This window comes from Bactrocera oleae, chromosome 3 (genome assembly GCF_042242935.1).
Source record: "Bactrocera oleae isolate idBacOlea1 chromosome 3, idBacOlea1, whole genome shotgun sequence".
Classification (NCBI taxonomy): domain Eukaryota; kingdom Metazoa; phylum Arthropoda; class Insecta; order Diptera; family Tephritidae; genus Bactrocera; species Bactrocera oleae.
In genome coordinates this window covers 70390116-70413029 of record NC_091537.1, presented here as the reverse complement: position 1 = coordinate 70413029, position 22914 = coordinate 70390116, and the positions used below count along the sequence as shown (strand labels likewise).

The 22914-nt window shown below is 35.9% G+C and overlaps 2 protein-coding genes and 1 long non-coding RNA gene across 3 annotated transcripts; 1 reads left to right on the top strand and 2 right to left on the bottom strand.

Moving 5' to 3' along the window:
• Window positions 1-1126: 1126 nt before the first annotated feature.
• Window positions 1127-1846, bottom strand: LOC138855971 (uncharacterized). Its single transcript, XR_011395109.1, has 2 exons — window positions 1550-1846; window positions 1127-1406 (listed from the first exon to the last, which is right to left on the bottom strand). It is a non-coding gene; the product is annotated as an uncharacterized lncRNA (long non-coding RNA).
• A 1174-nt stretch (window positions 1847-3020) lies between these two features.
• On the top strand, window positions 3021-11310 carry LOC106616693 (alpha-amylase 3). Its single transcript, XM_014233515.3, has 3 exons — window positions 3021-3687; window positions 9509-9678; window positions 9755-11310. The coding sequence occupies exons 1-3, from the start codon at window positions 3313-3315 to the stop codon at window positions 11154-11156; spliced, it is 1947 nt and encodes a 648-aa protein (XP_014088990.1). The 5' UTR covers window positions 3021-3312; the 3' UTR covers window positions 11157-11310.
• A 1389-nt stretch (window positions 11311-12699) lies between these two features.
• On the bottom strand, window positions 12700-17703 carry LOC106617001 (nucleolin). The gene is made up of 2 exons (XM_014233961.3): window positions 16371-17703; window positions 12700-13788 (listed from the first exon to the last, which is right to left on the bottom strand). Exons 1-2 carry the CDS (start codon window positions 17124-17126, stop codon window positions 13324-13326), a joined length of 1221 nt encoding a protein of 406 aa, XP_014089436.1. The 5' UTR covers window positions 17127-17703; the 3' UTR covers window positions 12700-13323.
• Window positions 17704-22914: the final 5211 nt, after the last annotated feature.

Sequence of the window (22914 nt, the reverse complement as noted above, 5' to 3'; positions counted from 1 at the left end):
TTTTAGGTGATAGAAACAACCGTTAGGTGAACAAAACTATTATACTCTGTAGCAATATGTTGCGAGAGTATAAAAACGTTAACTTCGGACAAACCGAAGCTAGAGTACCCTTTACATATAAAAAAGCTTCCTTGCAAGAACTTGATTTTGATCGGTCAGTTTGTATGGCAGCTATATGCTATAGTAGTCCGATATCAGCGATAACGACAAATGAGCAGTTTCTTGAAGAAAAAACAGCGTTAGCAAAATTTCAGATACGCTGATATACTTTATACGGTCTCCGACGTCTCCTTCGGGTTCCCCCTGCGGGTAGGGGTAAGAATTTACGCGTAGTAAGGCATGTATGTTGTAAAAGGCGACTAGAAGCCAAATGCTCTATGACTGTTATTTTATTTTGCCCAGAAATATCAGCATAGTTAATGATGTCAGAAATAGTGCTATAATACTCAGCTTGAACTGATATTATAGACTTTAAATGAGCTTCCAAATAAAAAGACATTTGAAGTTCAAGCGACAAATGTCACCAGTCATTGAGTAAGGTGGGGCTCAACTGGCAGTAGCTTCGGCTACACAGTCTTACCGGAGACTCAATGCTGGTACCACGGGGAGCAGAATGATCTTGGACTTCGGTTCAATCTGCTCATTGGGTTCGGCCCTTTGGGGAGTATCGTGGTGGCTGTGGTTTAAACTTAAATGCTGGAAGAACTGAATTTCAGTTCGAAAAAAGAAGTTGCACAAGCAACTGGGTTCCGTATCCGAAAACGGAAGAGGTTTTAGGTCGGCCTCGAATCTTACCAAGATGGTTGGTGTGGCCTACACACTGGCCACTGGTAACCAAATTAATACTTGCAAAAAGCTCGTATTATTTGGGGCGCCTATCAACGCATTGTTTTGATACGTTGTGCTTTGAAGCACCGTGAGTATGGCCTTCGACGGCAGGTACTCACGTAAAACTCAGCGGACGTTGTCTCCTTTGGATTGTCATAAACATCGTTGTAAACTTAATATACTTTGCTCAGGGTAAAATAAAATTTTATCGAAAAACCTGTGAAAGTAAAGTCAGAATGTTTCATATCGTTATTTGTATATATGTTATAGTTCTCTCAAAACTTGGTACAAAACAAAATTTACTCTTAGTGCTTCTTCTAAGCTTTACTATAATATCCAACAATATTTCTTTCTCTTTCCTACCGACAGATTGTTATATTTCAATATTATAAATCAGTTGCCATAGTATTTCATCTTTTTCAGAGAGCCGAGTGCAGTAATTCTCTTTAGTAGTACTCATATTTCATTAGACTGCCCATAGTACATAAGCGTCGTGTGAAAATTTCTTTCGTAATAAACCGCTGCTAATCCTTCCATTTAGCAGTTTGTATTCTATGCTGATCTTCTGAGCTTGAGTCCTATAAAGAAAATTAAGATATATTATTTTACTGCATTCAAATCCTTAATTTTATCGCATGTTATCGATAGTGCAGCTTGGTAAGTCTATTGAAACGAATGAATGAAGAACACTTTCAATAATCGTTCCAGAATTTTTCCTTACAAATTAATTTTTGGTCTCAATGCCTTTAGTATAGTACTCGTTTCCAGCTTATTAAATCATTCCGATTTGTGAAATCATTCTTTGCTGGTTTCGGAACGAAATAATTGTTGTCAAACTTATTAGCGATCGTTCGGTTATCCAGTGTTGGTAAAACTTTGTCATTAGGCAAGTGCCACAAGATATAACGGTTGTTGAAAGACATATTGAACAGCTAATATTCTTTTACTAAGAGTTTTCTCTTTTCGCTCTGTTTGTTATCAGAGTATTAAACTGTTGCTCTTCTAACATTGACAGTAATTCATTATTATTATTTATATTTAATCATATAGCTAACCCAGTTATTTATCATTAAAAATAATATTACTTAAATTAATTTTTATACTCTATGATAAGATAAAATGTTTGAACAAAATTTTTGCGAAAACTCATCAGCACCCCGTAGGAAAACTTGCACAACTAAAACAGTAGTATTTCCGAATTTTATATTTCAAACACTTAAGCGTGTCTGTATCGTCAGATTTTGCAATTCGGATAAAAAAAATAAAAAAAGGAAGTTTTCACTCCTTTTTTAAAAGTCACTTCCTTTTTTAAAAATTTGTCGGAAAATGTGCATCAATTAAGTTATTTTTCATTTGATATGTGAAGTAAAATGAGTAAAAAGTTGTAAAGTCTGACAATTTATGGTAAATATGTTTGTAAATGGATTGAAGGATTCACATCAATTTATTAATTTTCTTTTGTTTTTGTGTCAAAAACGAAATTAACCTCAAGCGTTGAGCTAAAAATTATATGCTAAAGTACCAACATTTGAGATAAAACTTAAAAAAGCCTTAATATATTATATAATAACTAGGGAATCTTTATCTGGATTTTGATTGGTTAACTTGTATGGCAGCTATATGCTATAGTTGGCCGATATCGCCGGTTCCCACAAATAAACAGCTTCTTGGGGAGGAAATGATGTGTGTTAATTTTCAGAACGCTATCTCTAAAACTAAGTCACAAGTTCGCGTTCATACAGACACACGGACATAGCTAAATCAACTTAGCTCGTCATGCTGATCATTTCTATATGTATGTACCACATTTACTTCCTAGGTCCACAATGGGTGTTACAAACTTTATTGCAAATATAATATGTATGCTCTATTCAGGGCAATGGACAGAATAGAAATAATTAAAATTTAGTTTCAAGTGATTTTGCCGAATATTGTATACTATTTTACCACATTTTTCCTGCAGGGCATCAACGTTTGTGGTTTGTGTACATACGTACATACATATGTACATGCTCAACAGCGTATTGAAACGTTTCCAATTAGTTTTCGCTTGCGCTTTTCAGTTATGCAAACGTATATATATATATATATATATATACTTTTGTAGATATGTATGTAAATATTTAGTATATGTTAAAAATAAACTCAATCACATTTGGTTCACTTATTCATCCAATTGGGTTCTACAAATAACACAGTGTAAATAATTGCGGATAGCAAAAGAATTCAGTTTGTGACGAGAGATTGTGCCGCCAAGTCATTGTCAGCAAAATTTTTCTTACTTCGCGTTCAACGATATTGAAATTAACACATACGCACACATATACATACACACAAACATATACATACGTACACAACGTAAGCAAAACATAACGTGTTGCCAATTAGCGGTGAAAAGTTAAGCAATGATTTTCATAGTGCGTGAAAAAGTTTAAAATTCGTGTGGAAAAATTAAAATTGAAAAGCAGAATATAATTAAAAGCTATGAACGCCATGGGTATTTCAACAGATCCCACGCTACTCGATGTAGAATTGCCAGCCACGCTTATTGAATCGCCCTCAGTGTCGACATTCCTGCCCGAGGAGGAGGCATCCACCTGTCCGCTATTGTCCACTACAAATGGCACATCAACGCCGGTTACATTCTCACATCCGCTAACACCCTGTATTGACAATGACAGCACAGCTTCGGCCAACTTGTGTAATGATGAGGATGCGGATGCCAAGGTCGAGACAAGTTCATCGTCGGGCAGCAGCTCCGGCATTGGCATGGATGCGCCGGATACGGCGGCCACAACGCTATTCCACAAAACACACGCCTACCAACATTTGCAAGTCAACAATGGCGGCGCAGTGCAGGTGAGGCTTCCAAAATCAGACAACAAAATATGGCCAAAAATACATATATATAAGTACATATGTGTGCATGTGAAACAATTAGTGGGTGAAAGTTGTTCAAGAAGCTCTATTGAGGGGCATGTAATCATCTACTTCACATCTGTGTTGTGTTTGGTTGGTGTGAGTGGGTGTGTGTGCAAGGCAACGTACGGGTGATAATGTCAAATTGCTTCGACAGCACGTTGAGGCAAAAAATATTGCTGCAAAAAACGTACGTGCCTACCTTAGCACAGGCAGATAACCGCACGTAAACGTCATTGAAACTGTTTATGCGTCAAGTGCACCATTTTACTATGCTTTTATTTATATCTATTTATATTAATTTTTATTATTTCCTTTTATTAATAATATCATAATATTTTTTGTTAAAAAATTTTGACAGCAGTGAAATTTGTGCTATTCTCTAGCAAAATATTGGGACAAAATCCACGAATGCAATCCACATACATCGTAATTGGCAGGAGCAATGAATTTTCTGTTTCTTGTGTGTGTGTGTGTATTTACAGTTGTTTGCAGCATATTGTATATACATTCATACATATATAAATGCTGCTTTGTACGTGCTTCCATATGCACATCTAGTATCATATCGATAACAGGACCCCCGCTATACGTGAGTCTTTGTTTGTGTTCGCTTCACCGTTAACAGGTGCTTGAATCAATCATCAACAGCATCGATTGAATAAAATTTGGTGCATGATTCATGCTGACCGAATGGAATAATAGAAAACATTCATATTTTATTCTACATCTTTAAGGTCCAATAAATAATTGGTGCATTAAATTCAAAGTTTTAGTTAGCATAGTTAGAAGGATCGGATGAAGCTCAAACAAAATAAAACGCTAACTTCGGCTGCAGCGAAACTATAATACCCTTCACAGGTTCAAGTTTTCTCAAAAGAACTTGATTTTTATCGGTCAGTTTGTGTGACAGCTGTATACTTTATTGGTCCGATCTGAACATATCTTTCGGATACTGTATTGTTAGCTTGGAGAATAATTGAAGCCAAAGATGAAGATATCTTGTCAAATAAAAACAGAACTAGTTCGCGTATATACAGACTGACATGGCTAAATCGGCTCAGCTCGTCATGCTGATCAATTATACCATATACGTACGAGTATGTATGTATATATTTTTTAGGGTTTCCAACGTTTCCTTTGGGGTGTTACAAACTTCGTGGCAAACGTTACATACCCTGAGGCTTGTAAAAATTTCCATCAGAGTAAATTTTATCGACTTTTTTTTTGATAATTTTTTCACTTTCAATTTATTTACGCGTCATTACATCTTTCGTGATTTATATAATATCTTGTACTGAGGTGACTAACCCGGCATGAAGTAAATCCCAAGTTAGTCATTGTAAACGATGCTACGGACCTTTGATCACTCATTTAGAAGCTTAAGTGAGCTATCGTGCTGGGTTTCTATGCGAAAGCTAACTTCTCATTATCCCTTGATCAAAGAATGGTGTTAATTGAGAAGTGATAAATGCACCTATGAGGCATAATAAAAAACGTATTTTTATGTTCGCTTTCATAAGCAATTTATCCGTCAAACGTAGCTATGTTAAATGATTTTACACTGTGACGGTAATTAAACCAAATGTTAGAAATCATGAATTCTTCTTTTACGTGTGTTTGTTATGGAAAATTTACCGTTATCGGTGATTCATATTTATTCGATACCTCTATATTCCGCTCTAGTTTTCCTAAGGTTATTCATAAGCTGACTTCTGCTTTTTTTAAATCCATGTAAAAATATAAATGCAATGAGAATATGTGCCATATGTATATACATATGTTTGTAAGTTTATATATATTCAAATATTTACAGTAAATGTCATGAGAAGCAATGTTGCACGCCGGTAAGCAAGACTATGTGACCACGTGACTCCACAATTATTATCGTGCATCCACTTTATATGTCATAATCACACGCACGCAACTTGGGTTTCAACCCAATAATATAATATTTATACTCTTGCAACATGTTGCTACAAGGTATAATAGTTTTGTTCACTTAAAAGTAATCGAGTTAGATATAGGGTTATATATGTACTTGTATGTATTGTATATAACTGATAAGGATGACGAGACGAGTTGAAATCCGGATGTCTCTCTGTCCGTAACTTGAGTAAAAATTATGATATCTTGATGAATCTTTGTACACATGTTTCTTGGCTAAAAGTAAGGACGAGTTTATAGATGAGCGTAATTAGACAAGTGCCACGCCCACAAAACGCCATTAATCGAAAACGTATAAAGGGCCATAACTGAGTCGTAAATTAAGATACAGAACTCAAATTTGGCACATCGAATCACATTAAGGAGGGGCACCAGTGGTTTGAAACTACTTAAAAAGTAGGCGTGGCTCCGCCCCTACTAAGTTTAATGTATATATTTTCCAAACCATTCTAGTTATATCGCGCAAATTTGCACAGGACAAATCATTTCGACAATTCTTACGACAGTATGAAAACAGGTGAAATCGGATTATAACCACGCCCGTATAACGGTTTTGTTAAAAGCTACTAAAAGTGTGATAAGTCAATAACTAAATCCGTCAGAGACATTAAGCTTTACATCCAGGATCAAGAATGTTTAATTGGAGCCGCTGTTAAAATTGGACGATGGGCGTGGCCCCGCCCACTTTTAGGGAAAATCAATTATGATTGGTGATGGTATGTGAGGTACCTTAATGACACCCAAGGAGCATTTCTTTTAGTATGGGGCATGTAGTATTCTCAAAAATAGACGAAATGGGGTCAAAACTACCCCCAACTCCTATATAATACTTATAATAGTTTCCGTTCTCTTAAAAAGTTTTATGCCGAATACGTCGTTCAGTGTGTGAGTTATATATTTAAAAACTTTCTTGAAAATACGTTCTCAAGTATATCTGAGAAATTTCCAAATTTATACAATCAGCTCTTCCCTTCCTCTGCCCCCAATATACCCCATGTATTGATTTTCGTCTTTCCACCAAACCGTTCAGGTTGGTCAAAATGTGACATTTTAATGAAATTAAATGGAAAAGTTTTCTAAAAAAATATGTGATTTAGCGTGAATTAGAATGGAATTGGTCTATACCTTAGTCTAAATCTCATATCTCTAATATAATAAATTCCGATCCTCTGGTTGACGTTTTCCACAACAACTAAATATTTCTATATTGAATTTAGCATCTTCGTTGATAACACATACATATATCTTAGTGGAAGATGTCTTTAATACAATTTTAGCTGACACGATCCTAAAGATAGCAATAAAATAAAGTCTAAGTTAAGGGCCTTCAATATAAGTTAAGAAGATAGCAAACTTGATTGTTAGTTATTCACGATTTCTTTGAATAAGAAATGTTGAATTCTTTCGCAACATTTTTATACCCTAACAGGGTATATTATGTCGATCTAGTCGATTTAGCCATGTCCGTCGGTAGTCCGCACTAGTTCTTTTCTCACTAAGAAGTGTATTTTTGAAAGGTATTATAGCGTCGGTGCAACCGAACTTAACGTTTTTACTTGTTTAATATAATATATAATTCCACCAGCACCTTGAATTTTTGCAACAGTATAAAATGTTCGGTTACACCCGAAATTAGCCCTTCCTCACTTGTTTGCTATTATTTTATTTACTTATTTATAAATACATACATATATATTAACATACATAAAATTGCAGTAGACGTTAATATTAACCATCGTCAGCTTTCAGTTCGGGGTTGAGAGTGACGATACAAAACTCAAAGTGAAATGTTTGCACTTTAAATTGTAGAGTGAAATTGAAATGTGCAAATTATTTAAACAATTAAGTATCGAAACTGTAAATAAATGCCAGTTAGATTACGCATTGGCATGTTTAGTATTTTTGCACAAACGCTTTATTAACTGTAAAACAAATTAGGAGCCTATTAAACCATAATTGAGACTCGGAAATTTGTTACCTGTTGTTGCTCACGGATGGCGAGGGACTCGTTTTTGCTTAATTTCGTTTTTATTGCATTTTTACAACGATTTTGGCAAAAAGTAAACACATCATTGCTTTAGGCGAAAAATAATATGAGGTAGGCACTCATCCTGGTTATGTATCAATTGAAGCTATTCTTCAATATCAAAACGCTGCTCTCAGCTGCACCGAAGCTATAATACCCTTCACAGGTGCATTTTTTATAGCCAACAGGAAGTTTGAAATTATTTTATATGGTTTTATTCAGTTTTGTCTGACTTAACTTAAACTTAATAAAAAGTTACCTCATAGATTGGTCAATATACAATATAAGGTAAAAAGTCAAGCCAATGTTTGAAAATCCGAATATTGGGTATATGGAGATTAGGGAAGGTATTGCCCAGATTTCATTCATATTATGCAACAGGATACACTGTCATTAGAAAGAGATAATTTTTTTGAATTTCATTAAGACACTTAGTTAGTGCGTTATAAAGTCAACCGGAAATTCGAAAATATTCATATGTATCAGGTGTATAGGAGTTAAGAGAAGAAAGATTTAAGCTATAGACCTCACAGATTGACCGATATATTTGGTAAAAATCAACCGTATGCACTAGGGTCCACATATTTGGTGTCTGGGTCCCTAAACGCTATAATGCGATTTCGAAAATATTCGGACGTAAGATGGAATACCTTGAGGGCACTATTTATGCAAAGCTTTATTATGATAACTTCATTGATATATAATATATATGTACTGTAAAGTGAAAAAATCAGAAGGAATTTAAAATTTTATGTATGGGAACTAGGAGTGGTCAAAATTGATAGTACAACTTGTAGTCCTGAGATATGGGTTTTCACTTAAAGGTGTGCGGTGCCATGCCCCTTGTCCATTCTAATCATTTATTTATATATATATATTAGGTCTACCGAAATGTTCTGTCCGTTTATTTTATCAAATTTATTTTTACAGCCTATTAACTTTATTGAATAATTTAATTGCCATTATTATTAATGATCTCTTGCCAGCGGGAGGGCAATTTTCGGAATTTGTCATCTTTTGATTCGAAAAATTGAATCAGTGCTTGTTTGACATCTTCTTCATTTTTGAATTTATTGTCAAAAAAATTTGTAAGGACAAAAACAAGTGAGAAGTAATCAGAGGGTGCTATGTCCGGGGAATATAGTGGGTGCGATAGAATTTTCCAGCCTAATTCTTCAATTTTTTGCCGAGTCAATTTTTGACAGTGGCGTAAATGAACTTTATCGTCGCCATGGGTATACTATTTATAAAATTGCGGGAGACGTAATATTTCTCATGAATATTTAAACATAAAACTATTTTTTGCTTCCACTCGACCCGAAGTACTAAAAGGTTTTGCTAAAGTCCGGAAATGAACTTTGGCGAATTTCGATATGGATAATGAATAACTAGTTGTTATCGTATCTTAATAATTTTCAAAGATGATATAACATATCAAAAGACGTTACAAATCTTGTGTACGATATTCTTGCCCAAGTTCAGAAATTTTTGGAAAGAATTAATGATTAGTAAAGTGAAATGAATGGTTGCTCATCGAATGAGGGTTCATAGCATTTTAAGTATCAGTGCTATGGAAGTAATTTATATCGATGATCAAATTCTCGAACAATTTAGCTCATTCAAAAAATGTCACTTAAAAATTGTATTGGTATGGACGTGAGTCGGATCTAAATGCCAAAAATTGTATCGAGTTAAGGTTTCCTGGCTTATTATTAGACATTTATATATAAATAATTTAATCTTTCGACATGTTTTACAAATAATATAATCAATTTCTGCCCCCACTAGGATTCAAATGGCACAAACGGTACACTTTCAAAGGACACACCTTCGTTCGTTTCATGGAATTGGCCGCTGATCCGTAAATGCACATTCTTCGTCTTCATGTCTAGCTTATTAGCTATGTGTGCCATAGTGGTGGCTATGATTGTTACCCTGCCAAAGACCTGCAATCCAAAGTGAGTAGTACTAAAAAAATATTTGTTGAACAATTTCTTGAATTTTGCATTTACGTATATTTTTTCCAACACACAGAACAGCTTGGTATCGCGGCAGCGTCTTCTATGAGATATTTCCCGCCAGTTTCCAAGACTCAAACGATGACGGGATTGGTGATTTGCGCGGCATTGTGCAGCGTGCTGACTACCTGGCCTCACTTGGCGTTGCTGCTGTGCGTCTAAATTCGATATTCCCCTCAACTCACTACCCCGATGACTTTACGCATCCAACATCGCTGCATGAGGTGGCCAAGGTCTTGGGTACAGCACAAGACTTACAACTGTTGGCAGTAACACTACACGAGCGTAACATTTCCCTGTTGCTTGATCTGCCGATTAGCGGTTTTATTAAAAGATTGGATGAAGCCACAACGACGAAGCCTGCAATAGTTGTGGCTCTTTCAACAACACAATCAAATAATGAAACCGAAAGTACTTACAGTGGAAAAACAGCAAATGTGGCTACCAAAACTATACCACAACTACCGATCTCTTCGGCTGGAAATGTGGTCAGCGATGCCATACTGAAATGGTTGCATCTGGGTGTGGATGGTTTCTATTTGAAAGGTTTAGAAAATTTTGTCGATGACGATCGTCTGCTAGCTAATTTGCATGAGTGGAAGCAGCTTGTCGGTCCTGATCGCATACTTATCGCTAATGAGGCACTAATACAAGAGTTGCATCCCACGCTGAGTCCATTGGCACTACAACACATCGATTTAGTCGACGTGCACTTGGACGTTTCGAACGGCACAAGATATTTAGAGCATCATATCAATAGACTACTTAATGGTCCACTCGCACCCGTCGAGGAGGGGCCATGGCTGCATTGGTCCATTGGTGGCGTCGATCAACAACGCTTTACACGCTACGGCCAAAGTAAGAATATTACTTTGGCTGCGACTGTTATGCAACTCATGCTACCGGGCACACCCAATATTTTCTACGGCGATGAAATCGCATTGGAAGCCATCACCGATCCACAAAATGAGCATAACGAGACTAAACATTTACACCATCTCGCCACTATGGAATGGTTGAATAGCACGAGGCAGTTTACGAATCGTGAGACTTTGCCTTGGCTTCCACAGACGGCGCAATTTAGTCATGAAAATTTCCAAATAGTCACGAAAATGATCGAATTACGTTATCGTTCACCGTCGTTGTATAAGAATGCCATTTGCAAACCAGAGAAGACCCTATCCAACACAGAAATACGTTGCAGCAACGATGATATTATTGTGGTGGAGCGTGTCTATCCCCGTCGAAACTCATTTGTATCGGTTTCGAATTTCGGTCAGAAGCGTGTCTCCATGGATATGACAGCCATGTATTTTAGTGGCGTAAAAATGCTGGAGCAAGAACAGAGCGAGAAGATTTACTTTTCCAACTTCGAGATCGGCCCGTGGGAAACAATTGTTGTTAAACTAGATAAATAAGTGTGCAGACTTGGTGAAGCGCTTGAGAGTTGCGGTTTAACTGCTTAATGTTAATAACAAAGTACCGTTTGTTTATATATTTTTATAGATATAGTGGCCAAAAACTTGCTCATAAAGCGGTAAATAAATATGTGAGCTTTAAGATTGAAGGAAACACGTTTATGTTCTTAATTAAACGCTGAGTAAGTATAAAGGTATTTATTTTGTTTTCAGGATAGCGTTATGTTCTAGTTGCACTCTGTAGTTCTCTTTTAGCGAGATGACTTTGTTATAACGATTTTCGCCAACAAACTACTACCTATAGGAAACGAAAAGCAGAGGGTTATTCAGAAATTCCAATAGCCTTGCATCTAAAGCAGGGTGAACCCCTTACCTATTCAGCTTTGAACTTGAAATACTAAACAAAATCGTTGCATATAAGACAACCACAAGGACGCTAACTATTTATTTTCTTGCTTCTTCCTCAAATTGACTCTTCTTTATTATGGTTTCACTCTTACATCAGTTTCTTATGCTGAAATTTAAACTGAAGAGCCGTAATCGAAGTTACAACGGTCAGGTCCTCAACTCTAAAAACCACTCCAAAGGATTGTTAACAGGATTTTAAATCGGAGACATTTATTTAAGGAAAACATTCGAAATAGTTAATGATACGAACTAGAATATGAAATGAGCTCGTTATTTCTCATCATCATCAGACTTTTGAAACTATTCTATTTGAGAAACTTCACTAGAGTGAAAGGTGTTCAGTGAGAGGCGAAATATACTCATTTGACGTCTAACATTGAGAGTATCATTTGTTTGGCACATCCTACGACCCCCACTTCATTTCAATTTTTTTATTGCTGTTATTGTATCGATATTAACATTCTCTAAATAGGTGTGGAAAGTTCTGTTGGGTTTATCAACTTTGACTCTGCTCATATCCGGATCCGTTCCGATTACATGGACTCTGATCCATTCATTAACTGTAAATTTGGCAAAGGTCCAAGCATTTAGTTCAGCCATAAGTTATGTTACAAGTTCAGGTCGGTATTGACGACGCTGCTAGAGCCAAAGACTTTTTGAGACTCTCTAAATTTTTGTGAGGTATTTGACAAGTCCTATTTTCAGCCTCTGACCATAAAATGTAGTTCAATAGGTTAAAATCTTTACTTCCAGAGGGTCAATCAGTTGCAGCTAATGAAACTAGGCTTTTAATCCACTGCTAGATGGTTTTTGCCTTGTGTGTTGGAGCAGAATCTTGCTGAAAGATCCTATGCTTCCATCGAAGATAGTATTACTTAACTGCTTTACCAAGCCTTCTAAAACATCCGGCTGGTACACTTTTTTCCAGTTTTAATCCCTTTTTCACAGAACTGAAGAGGTGTAAGGCCTTACAGGAGACTGTCCAATAAGCCATTACAGCAGCTGGATGGTAACTATGTTGAACAAATTTTGCGTGGATTCTCTTCTTTTTCTGCCTCTGCATCTCTGCAGTTATAGTAATAATCTTTATAACTCACCATAAATTACTTAAGTGACCCAAAAAAGAAACAGTAAGACTTTTTTCATAAATACATGCATGCATATAAATTTATTTGTATGGGTATTTTGGCAAAATTTCCATCTTTTCTAATCGAATTCGTAAACTTAAATTAAATATCTACTGATTTCGGTAAGTCTTAAGTATTTATAATGGTTGATCACACAAAACTTAGTCTAGTATTTAGCCTCCTTTACTTATTCTCCATATATAATAAAACTTTTCGTTAATATTTAAACCTTGATTTGGCTTGAATTTTACTTAGAAGTATTCGTCTGTATGGTAAGTATGCGTGTTTATAGTTTAAAGCGGTCAAAGTTCGCAAAGCAGCCGCCACGAGAACTGCCACACTGAAGCTCACGTGCAGTCTAAACCACCCCGTCAGCCTTGAAAGTACCTGCGTTGCGCACTGTGACGATATTATATACTAATATCATTAATAATTATTTCAAAATTAACACACACATGCTGAAAAATCGTTAAGGTTCAGTAATAAATAACTTGAAATGCTTAAGTGTACGTTTTCTTCCGTTGCTCTCTTCGTCACCCGCTCTATACTAGTCTCTACTAATTCAATATTAAAATCGCTTAATTATTTTATATCGTTAATGAATTCATACAATTTCGCTTTCACATACACATTTACTCATCATCATCTTCATCACCATCATCCTCGTCGTCATCAATGTCGTCCTCATCGATTTCCTCGTCTTCCTCATTATCATTTTCATCAGTGCTATCGTTTCGTTTCAAATTTTTCACACCACTTTTGGTTGGCGCCCTTTTCTGTGGCGGCTTTTTGGCGCCTGTTTTGGTTTTCGATGCGGCCGCTTCGCCGTAGTCCAACTCATCTTCATCTTCGGTGTCCAATTCATCGTCATCTTCTTCGTTATCGTCATTATCGAGTGCACCATCATCATCACTTTCGTCGCCATCATTGCCTTTTCGTTTATTCAACTTTTGTTGTTCGTTATTTTTCGTTTGTTCTTTGACTAATTTGCTAAGCTCAGCGGTGTCCATAATTTTAACACGCCGATTATTCGGATCCAGACATTTTACTTTGATGCTTACAAAGTCAGACAAGCGTTTGTCATCCCAGCTTGAATACTATGAAACAAAAGTGAAATTTTATGATTTTAAAGTTTCAGAAATAATCTTAATAAAGACATAATTAGACACAAACAAAACTAAATCAGTAAATTAACATATATTCTATAGACAAATAAGATTATAAATCTGGAGTATTCCAGCAACGAGGCCGGCTTCAGAGTTTTCTTACCCAAGCGTTCCTTTGTCCACCCTAAGTATTCAAAAACAAGCAACTCTGTATACACCTGCCAGCTTTTCCTGAAGATATGGTCTATCTACTTATTTACTTTTAAGAAATATATCTGAATTTTCTAAAGCACTGTTTTCTTTCGAGATAATGATACCTTGAGACTTATGAAGTATCTATGGACCATGGCTCACAATGCAGAACTTTCAAATTGTAGCAGAGAATACGATGACATTCAATTAAGAAGATACAATTTAAAGAGATTCGACATCGGTTACGAAGTAATAAATAGAAGTGGGAAATTAAAGAACATAATGCAAAAAATACTGACAGAGCTGTGTCTTATTTAATAAATACCAAAAGTAAACAAATTAGGGTAAGGCAAAGTCCTAAAATTACGAACATAAGATCAACTTTCCATCGGATCAAATTTGATCCGCATTGAAAAATATACTTCATTCAATTCACGTATTTGAATATAAATCTTTATTACCGCCTTCAAAATAGGTTCCTAAGTCAACACAAGCATGCCAACGCTTAATTCAATTTTCCATACAATTGTTTTAAGTTTCGACAGGGGATGAGTGCCTTCAGCGAATTTTGTTTTTTTCGGTTTCGACTCAGTTTTGGAGCGTCATTCGCTAGATTGTTGGATAGTTCAAACGCCATACTCAGAAACCCACGTCCAAGCAAAATGTATTGAGACCCGATGATTTGAAAGCACTTTTTCTTTATCTTTTTTGATGTAATCGTCATTAACAGAGGTGGATGGACGACTCGTGGGACGAAATTACTTTTGTTCGTGTTAAAGTAGACTTTCCAACACACTTCTGCAACATTTTAAAGTTTCCGTAGCCGTGATCTCATTGATCTCAACTCTCACACAATTTGCTAATTTGACCATATGGTATATTTTTTAAACTGATATTCCTACTTTTTAAATGTCATCTAACACTTATATACTATTTTTTAATCAAAACAAGGAAAAACGTAAACTTCGGTTGCACCGAAGCTATAATACCCTTCACAAATACAAAGGTTCCTTACAAGAACTTAATTCTGATCGTTCAATTTGTATGGCTGCTATATGATATAGTTATCTGATCTTAACAATTTCTTCAAATATTACATTGTTGCCTTAGACAATAATCCATGCCTAACTTTGTGAATTAATTTAAATTGTGGAGATATCTCGTCAAATGAAAGACGTTTCCATGCAAGCACTTTACTCCGATCGTTTAGTTAATATAACAGTATGCTATAGTGATCCGATCTAAACAATTTCTTTGTAGATTATATTGTTGCTTTAGGAAATAACTCATGCCAAATTTCGTGAATATATTATATTATGTCAAATAAAAAAGTTTCCCATACAAGCACTTGATTCCGATTGTTCAGTTGGTATGGCAGCTATATGCTATAGTGGTGCGATTCAGCTTCTTAGTGAGGAAAAGACGGCTGCAAAATTTTAGATCGATAGCTTAAGAGACTAGTTCGTATTTTTACAGACAGGCGGACATGTCTAAATCAACTCAGCTCATCATGCTAATCATATATGTATATATTTTATAGGGACTCCGACGTTTACTTCTGGGTGTTAAAAACTTCGTCGCAAATTTAATATACCACGGTATAACAAGAAACATTTTAAAATTAAAAAAAGAGTATATAAAGTCTTGTCTTATTTACAATCTCTTGGGAGTTGTAGCGTTTCCTTGCACATTGGTTTATGACAAATTTTGTGAAGAGATCTCCTTAAATAAAAAAGTTTTCCATATAAGGACATGATTTGGTCGTTCAGTTTGTATGGAACCTAGATAGCGTACAGTGGTCCGATATCGGTTTCGACAAACAAGTAGAACGTGTGCAAGATTTCGAATTGATAACTCAAAAACTGAGAGACTAGTTCGCAAATATAGAGATGGATGGACAGAAGGGAGGGAAGGAAAAAAATTATTGGGTTCTGAATCCGTAATATACTCGCAATATACAAGTTCAACCAGTGCCATACGAATTTTAGCTCTTGGAAGGTTGTTACGACATTTGAAAGCAGTGGCTTTAGCAAATATTTCCCGCAATTCTATCATATCAAACCTTTAAAAATAGTATGGAAGAAGTACTAATCTTCAGTAGAAAGAACTTTGTGCCCATTAAAACAGTTTTCTGAGTTAAACACCGTTAATTAAAAAGTAGAAATATCTCTACTCTTTTGCCACGCTAGTCTTGAAATGCATGTCTAGTTTTGGGCTCCAAGTAATTCCAAGATATATACGGACCCCTGTGATATGCTTGAGTACGATCTCAGCATCCACTTAACATAAAAATACATTTTTTTTTAATATTCTTCCATAATAAACTTCCTTAATTCTTATTTAGCTTAAATTTAGCATAGAAACCTTTTTCATTTACTCACCACTGAGCTGGATGTGAAGAGCAGCTCCTCCGGTGCAGTCTTAACACGTATATATTTCTGCAACAAGTTATTATCATCCTTTCGCCACAGGCATAAACGATTATTTTTGGAATAATCCTCATTCAAATCCCGTTTGTAAAGTAGCAACTCAAGCGAATGTTGTGGAACTGCTGCTGAAGAGCCTGCTGTTGCACCAGGCGTTGCGGATGTGCTAGTTTTATCCGTAAATTGCTTTTTGGGTGGCAAATTATTAGTTGCTGCTGCTGCAACACCACCACCACCACCACCCTTCTTTGTAGTTGCCGGCACATGTGCTGTACCGGTCGTTGCTTGCGCCTCATAATCCTCATAATCGTCCAACTCATCATCACTCAACTCCTCATTCAACACAGCATCTTCATCCTCATCGATATCATCATCATTGTCATCATCATCATCATCATCATCGCTTTCTTCGTATGCAGCGCTGGGTGCTTTTCGTTTAGCCACCACTGTTTGCTGCTTACCACCACCCACATTCGTAGCGCCTTTACGCTTTCGACCACGTTTGGCATTGCCCCCACCGCTGATGCTGCTAGTACCACCGCTGCCCGCTGCTGCGCCAGCCAAACGATTTTGCTTTTGCTTTTTGCCATTTTTATTGGCCGATGATGAGGCGGCCGGACGCCAATCCTCCTCGGAGTCATCATCATCCTCGCTGTAATCCTCTTCGGAGTCCTCGAAAGTGGTGGTCACTAATTCTGTGCGACTACGCATTTTCTGGTTGCTCTAGTTGAGTTACAGAACTTATGGAAAAGATGCTTGATTTTTTTCCTTTTGCTGGTTGATAGCAGATACTGTTAGTATTGGAAATGTATCAAGAAGTGTGGGCGTTGTGCAGAATTCGCAAATTTTCGATTGAATTCAATTAGTGTCTACCGTAATGTTATGCTTACGTTAATGCAAATTTCCACTTTTCGCTTTATTAGGCTTAAGATTATTATATTACTCACAATTCACAAATATGTTCTTAAAAATTTTTAATTGCAAAATAATCCGTTTTCTTTTCGTTTCGTCTACGATTTATCGCATCAACACTTCGGCTCGCCGTGAGATTCGTATTTATGTTTTTTTTCTATGCAGTTCCTTTTCCTGCCAAACTCTCTTAGTTGTGCTCAGTGACTGAGTCTTTTCTACATACCGTTATGCAGGAATTTTATATATTTCTATCGCTATTTGTCATGTCCTTTCTCCACAAGAAACAAAAGATCCAAATGGCTTTTGTACTATGCAACTAAAAATTGGCATATGTATGCATGTATGTATATGGAAATTCTTTGACTACATGCAAATGTTGCAAGAAACACAATTCTCGGCGCTCATAGCATCCTTATAAACGTATATCTTTTTAAGGGATGAAATACATACATATGTAAGTACAAAATGTCAGTCTGAAAGTAGACCATTTCTTCGACAGAAAGTTTTGTGGTCAAAAGCTTTACATTTGGGAACTTAAAAAGCTCTCTGTTTACACTACACACCATAAAAAGCTTATCAACCAAATATTTTCTTCTCTTCTTCTTTACATAAACTTTCAGTTTCTTCCTATCGGAAGTATTAATCAAGGAATGAGTGTGTAGCAACATTTTTTTACATACTGTATATATTTCTAACTGTATTGCTGATTTTCAAGAGTTTTGAAGTTTCATTTACAAAAGCTTTCCGTTCTATTGAACTTTTCTCCATATACGTACACCTTTATTGAAAGCTTTAATATGTGGCTGTTCTGTATAATTCTTTGACCTCCATGAAATTAGTTAATATAAAATAATTATTTTCAAATAATCCCACAAAAGAAGTGGGGGTGAAATCTGAAGATTTGGGTGACGGATCACTGGTTTAACAAATAAGGAAACGCTAAGTTCGAGTATAACCGAACATTTTATACTCACGCAATGAAAATACCTTCAGGTTTACGCAAAATTTTATATTAAACAAGAAAAAACGTTAACTTCGGCTTCACCGAAGGGGTATTTCTAATAAAAGGGTATAAAAGATCATTATCTTGATTTTGATCGGTGAGTTTGAATGATAGCTATCATTCAATAGTGGTCCGATCAGAACAACATGTTCAGAGATGAGTTAGATAATTTCGTAACGATAATTTGTCAAATTAAAAAAGTGATACCGAAGAGGCTAAATTATGGTAAATATGTTGAGTTAATGTGAAAAATGTCAACCAAAGGATCGGAATTAATAATATTAGAGATATAAGGTTCGTACGAAGATCTAAACCAAGTCCATTCATATTCTGCGCTAAACCACATAAGCATGTTCACCTAATTGCGAACAACCTAAACGGTTTAAAGACAGGAGGAATGTCGGAAATCACTATATAGACAATATTGGGGGAAGACAGACTTTTGACAGGTATGGGTAATTCGTAAACCAAGGTCACATATTTTCTGCATTAAGCTATAGTATATCCAATATTATACGTTCAGTAAATTTTGTTAAGATATCATATTTACTAACCGATATAAACGGTATAAAGCCTACCATTGGAAAAACACATTCACTTAATTTTGTTTAGATAACACACATATTGGCCAATATATAAGGTATAAAGTTAACCGGAAGTTCAAAATTTTTTATATTAGGTATATGGGAAAGACTTAAGCTAAGATAATTTTGACCCATTTTAATTGATTTTTGACATATAGCATACTATTATCAGAAAAGGATTATCTCTGAATTTCAATAACATATCTCACAGATTGACCGACATTTTCAGTAAAAAGTTAACAACAGGCACTATGGGCTTGAACAGTTATGGTCTAAATTTTCCCGAATTCATTAATTTTTACACTGTGGGAGGGGATAACAAAAACATTTGTTCTCAGCAAATTTGGTTGATTAGCCTTTATAAAAATATGGTATAAAACTCTTGGTCGGATCCCAGATCGATAGTGGCTCGGCAAAACCTCCGGGAGCTTGATTGAAAGGATCTTATTCATTGACCTTATAGAAAGTTGTTAAGAATGCTGATAGTAAAAAATTAATTTGAAGAAATCCATCCATCAATTGATTCAGCTTGATGTCTCTTGATCCATACCAAAAGTTTTTGGCATTAGAATTGATGGGAGTTTTTATTATCACAGCGACGGACATCAGCCGAAACCTAACACAACCTAAGCAATATCGATTAATATATAATATAATTTTACCAGTGTTAGAACATTAACAAAATTTTTGATATTAGCTTACTTTATAATGTAAATGAGTTTTCATCACTTCGTCCATTTAATATTAAAAAGAATGACTCAAAATCTTTTCTCGCTGAAATTGTTGCCCCATAACACCTTGTAAAATTGGTCCTATTTTTATACCCTGAACTGCGTTTATAAAACATCCCACGATTTATCCGTCTGTATATTCACGAACCTTAATTTGTGAGATATCGATCTGAAATTTACTCCCCAAGAAGCTGCTCATTTGTCGGAACCGCCGATATTGGACAACTGTAGCATATAGCTGCCATACAAACAGAACGATCGGAAGCAAGTGCTTGTATGGAAGGCTTTCTAATTTGGCGAGATATCTTCAAGAAGTTTGGCATGGATTATTGTCTAAGGCAGTGGTGAAATCTTCATGGAAACCGCTGGCATACAAACTGAGCGATCAAAATCAAGTTTTTGAAAGGAGGCTTTTGTATTTTTGAAGGGAATTATGGCTTAAGAACAAAAGAACACAAAAAAAACAATAATTCCAACCAACTCATTCGCCATTTCCATTATTAAGCTTAACAAAGTAAACCGATTCATTATAATTAGTAAACAACTTGATTTAAAGAAATAGTAAATAAATAAACATCCACTGACAACTCTCACTCATACATTTTTAGAAGGTTAGAAAATGTTGCACTTTATTCTGGTCAGAAGGCAACATTCTGAGAAAAGAATTAACGAACCTTAAAAAAATATTCAGCAAAGAACCTTCAATTTTGGCCAGCCGAGCGTAGGGCAGAATAAATGTAACATTTTTGTGAGAAAAGCAAACGCTATAACGTTCGGCGAAAATATAATGAAAAAAATTTCTAAGAGTAATCTCCCCAGTAATCAATTCTCAAAATGATCTGCAAGACTGATGATGTAAAAGTCTTTATGGTAACAAAGATAAATAAATTCAGTTCAGAGATGAGCGTCTCGCATAACTGTTGACATTTTGAATTGAATAATTTGTAGCTAGAAGCTAAGTCTATCATAACTACACACATGCGCTGTTGATATCAACGGACTTTGGATATAAATTATACATGTGCGATCTATTATCATATACATACATATGTATATAGTACACAAGTAAATAGATGACAGCAGCGATTGCAAGTGCAATGTCACCTGTCAGTGAGGCGCTCACGTAATAACTTTTACTATCATCAGAGCACAGTTGGCTGACTTTTCAGATTAACTAAGATTACAATTTTGTGCGCTTGTAAATATGTATGTACGCACGTAATATATGCATATATACAATGTCAATATGTTGGCTTGGTTGATTTGATTCTTTGAAGGTTTGGTGCTCGCGCCATGTTTAAGCCGGTCGCTTAATATCAGCAGAGAAATTAAAACGTTTAGTATGCCAAACACACAGGCGCATAGTCAGTCTGAGCCGGGTGGACCCTCGCGCCGTCAACGACAATTACAATGTAAAAGCCAAAAAGTTGTACAAGCGAGGGCACGCACGCAGTTGTGTGAGTGTAGGTGTGATTGTTGGCTACTGCTGACCGCAGGTCTCAACTGAAAGCTTTCTTATGTTGTTAATGCTTTGTTTTTGGTTTTTTTTTTCTTTGCGTATAATTTTCTCTGGTTCATTGTTGGCTACATTCAGCTTGTTGTTGGTGGGCAAGGCCAAAGCTGAAGAAAGCATAACAATAGTGCACTGATATACATAGGCACGGTGCAAAGTAAGGCAAGTACGCAAACGCAGCTAACTCAGAAAGCGCATGCGCGTACCAACGAAGCGGCGCTCTTCACTTTAGCATGCCTAAGAACAGTGGTAGCCAATAGTATGCGTGCCTTTCCACTATCTTAAAGTATTTTTTTTTTTTTGTAAATAAACCGATTTTCTTCTAAATTTTTGTTGAAAATGTAATCAATATCAATCTATCAATTAAATTTAGTTCAATTTTATTATGAAGGTGCCTAAAAAAATGATTTCGACATAACCTCATTAAACCTTTATAGTTATATTCAAATTTTGTAATACCTCGTGTACCCGTGATTACATTTAACTGACATATTCAAACAAATGGCAACCTCAAAGAATATTAAAATTTTCAGGTTTCAAAATCTTTCACATGTTTTTAAGTTACTTAAAAAAATTTTTATGAAGGGTGTTTTTTTTAGAAATCTGGTGTTCAGGAAGAAATAAATCGCATATAATTTAATGTCGTGGCCAAGCATTTAGCTTTATTATAAAGTTAAGGGTTTGCCATTATGTTTTAAAAATGGTTTCATACAAGTGAACGTTGAATAAACTTTAGCTGAGAGACCGAATTTTCGACCACTTTTTGCAGCAATTAGGACTGTATGCCAGCAATAACGCGCTGCATATTATCTTTCAAGGCGTCAATCGTCTCGAGCTTATCTACCTAGACAAGTGACTAATCTCGCAAAAAATATCCAGTGGTCCCCTACAGCCCCACGACGCGAGATAATGCGCTCACCAAAAATTCCCTCAAATAAATTGTTTGTTTAGTTGGCTGTGTGACATAGCACTCCACATTGACTGTTACATTATGGCCGGTTTCATTTTTGAAGAAATATGGACCAATTATTCCCTCTGCCCATAGAGCGCACTAAACAGTGACGTTTTGAGGATGTAACCTCGTGTGCATCTCAACAAGGACTTGTTGAGTATCATCCCCTCAAATGCGGAAATTTGGTTTAGAAACAAACTCATTTAACCCAAAAGTAAGTTTCATCGCTGAACAAACGCACGAGTTGGATTTTGTATTCGGGTCTTCTTCGATACTCTGCTCTACAGCAGCAAAAGCGTTATCGGTGCCCACTTTACGGCGTCTCTGAGGATGAGTATTATTCACTGGAGTAAAGCAAAGCCGATCTTTTAATACGGGGCAATTATGTCGACCGAATATTGGACGCAGCTCGCGATGCGTTCACCGGACTGAACCATCAGTTTGGTAATAAAATTGCACGATCTGCAAACGTTGTTCCGGAATAAGTCTGTTCAAAAGAGGTATTGCCTCACTGATAACACCATGTCTAAAAAAACACCCTTTACATAAAACGAGTACTTTCACGCCCACAGAACGCAATTTAACGAAAATTTATTAAGTGCTAATCACTAAACTAAGTAATTAAACTGTAATTTGGCACAATAGTTCATAGTAGCAAGAGGCACTTGTGAGCTAAAAATAATACAAAAAAATTACCATCCTGCCAAGTTGCAAGAGTTTGAATTGTTCGGTTACACCCGAACTTAGCACTTCCTTACTTGTTCTTATTTTATTTGTAGTCCATATGTAGAAAAGGAGAACTAT

Coding starts and splice junctions, on each gene's coding strand:
- LOC106616693 (XM_014233515.3), top strand. CDS start 3,313: ATGAACGCCATGGGTATTTCAACAGATCCCACGCTACTCGATGTAGAA. Junction 3,688..9,508: donor ACAATGGCGGCGCAGTGCAG/GTGAGGCTTCCA, acceptor TGCCCCCACTAG/GATTCAAATGGCACAAACGG. Junction 9,679..9,754: donor CCAAAGACCTGCAATCCAAA/GTGAGTAGTACT, acceptor TCCAACACACAG/AACAGCTTGGTATCGCGGCA.
- LOC106617001 (XM_014233961.3), bottom strand. CDS start 17,126: ATGCGTAGTCGCACAGAATTAGTGACCACCACTTTCGAGGACTCCGAA. Junction 13,789..16,370: donor TCTTCACATCCAGCTCAGTG/GTGAGTAAATGA, acceptor TTTGTTTCATAG/TATTCAAGCTGGGATGACAA.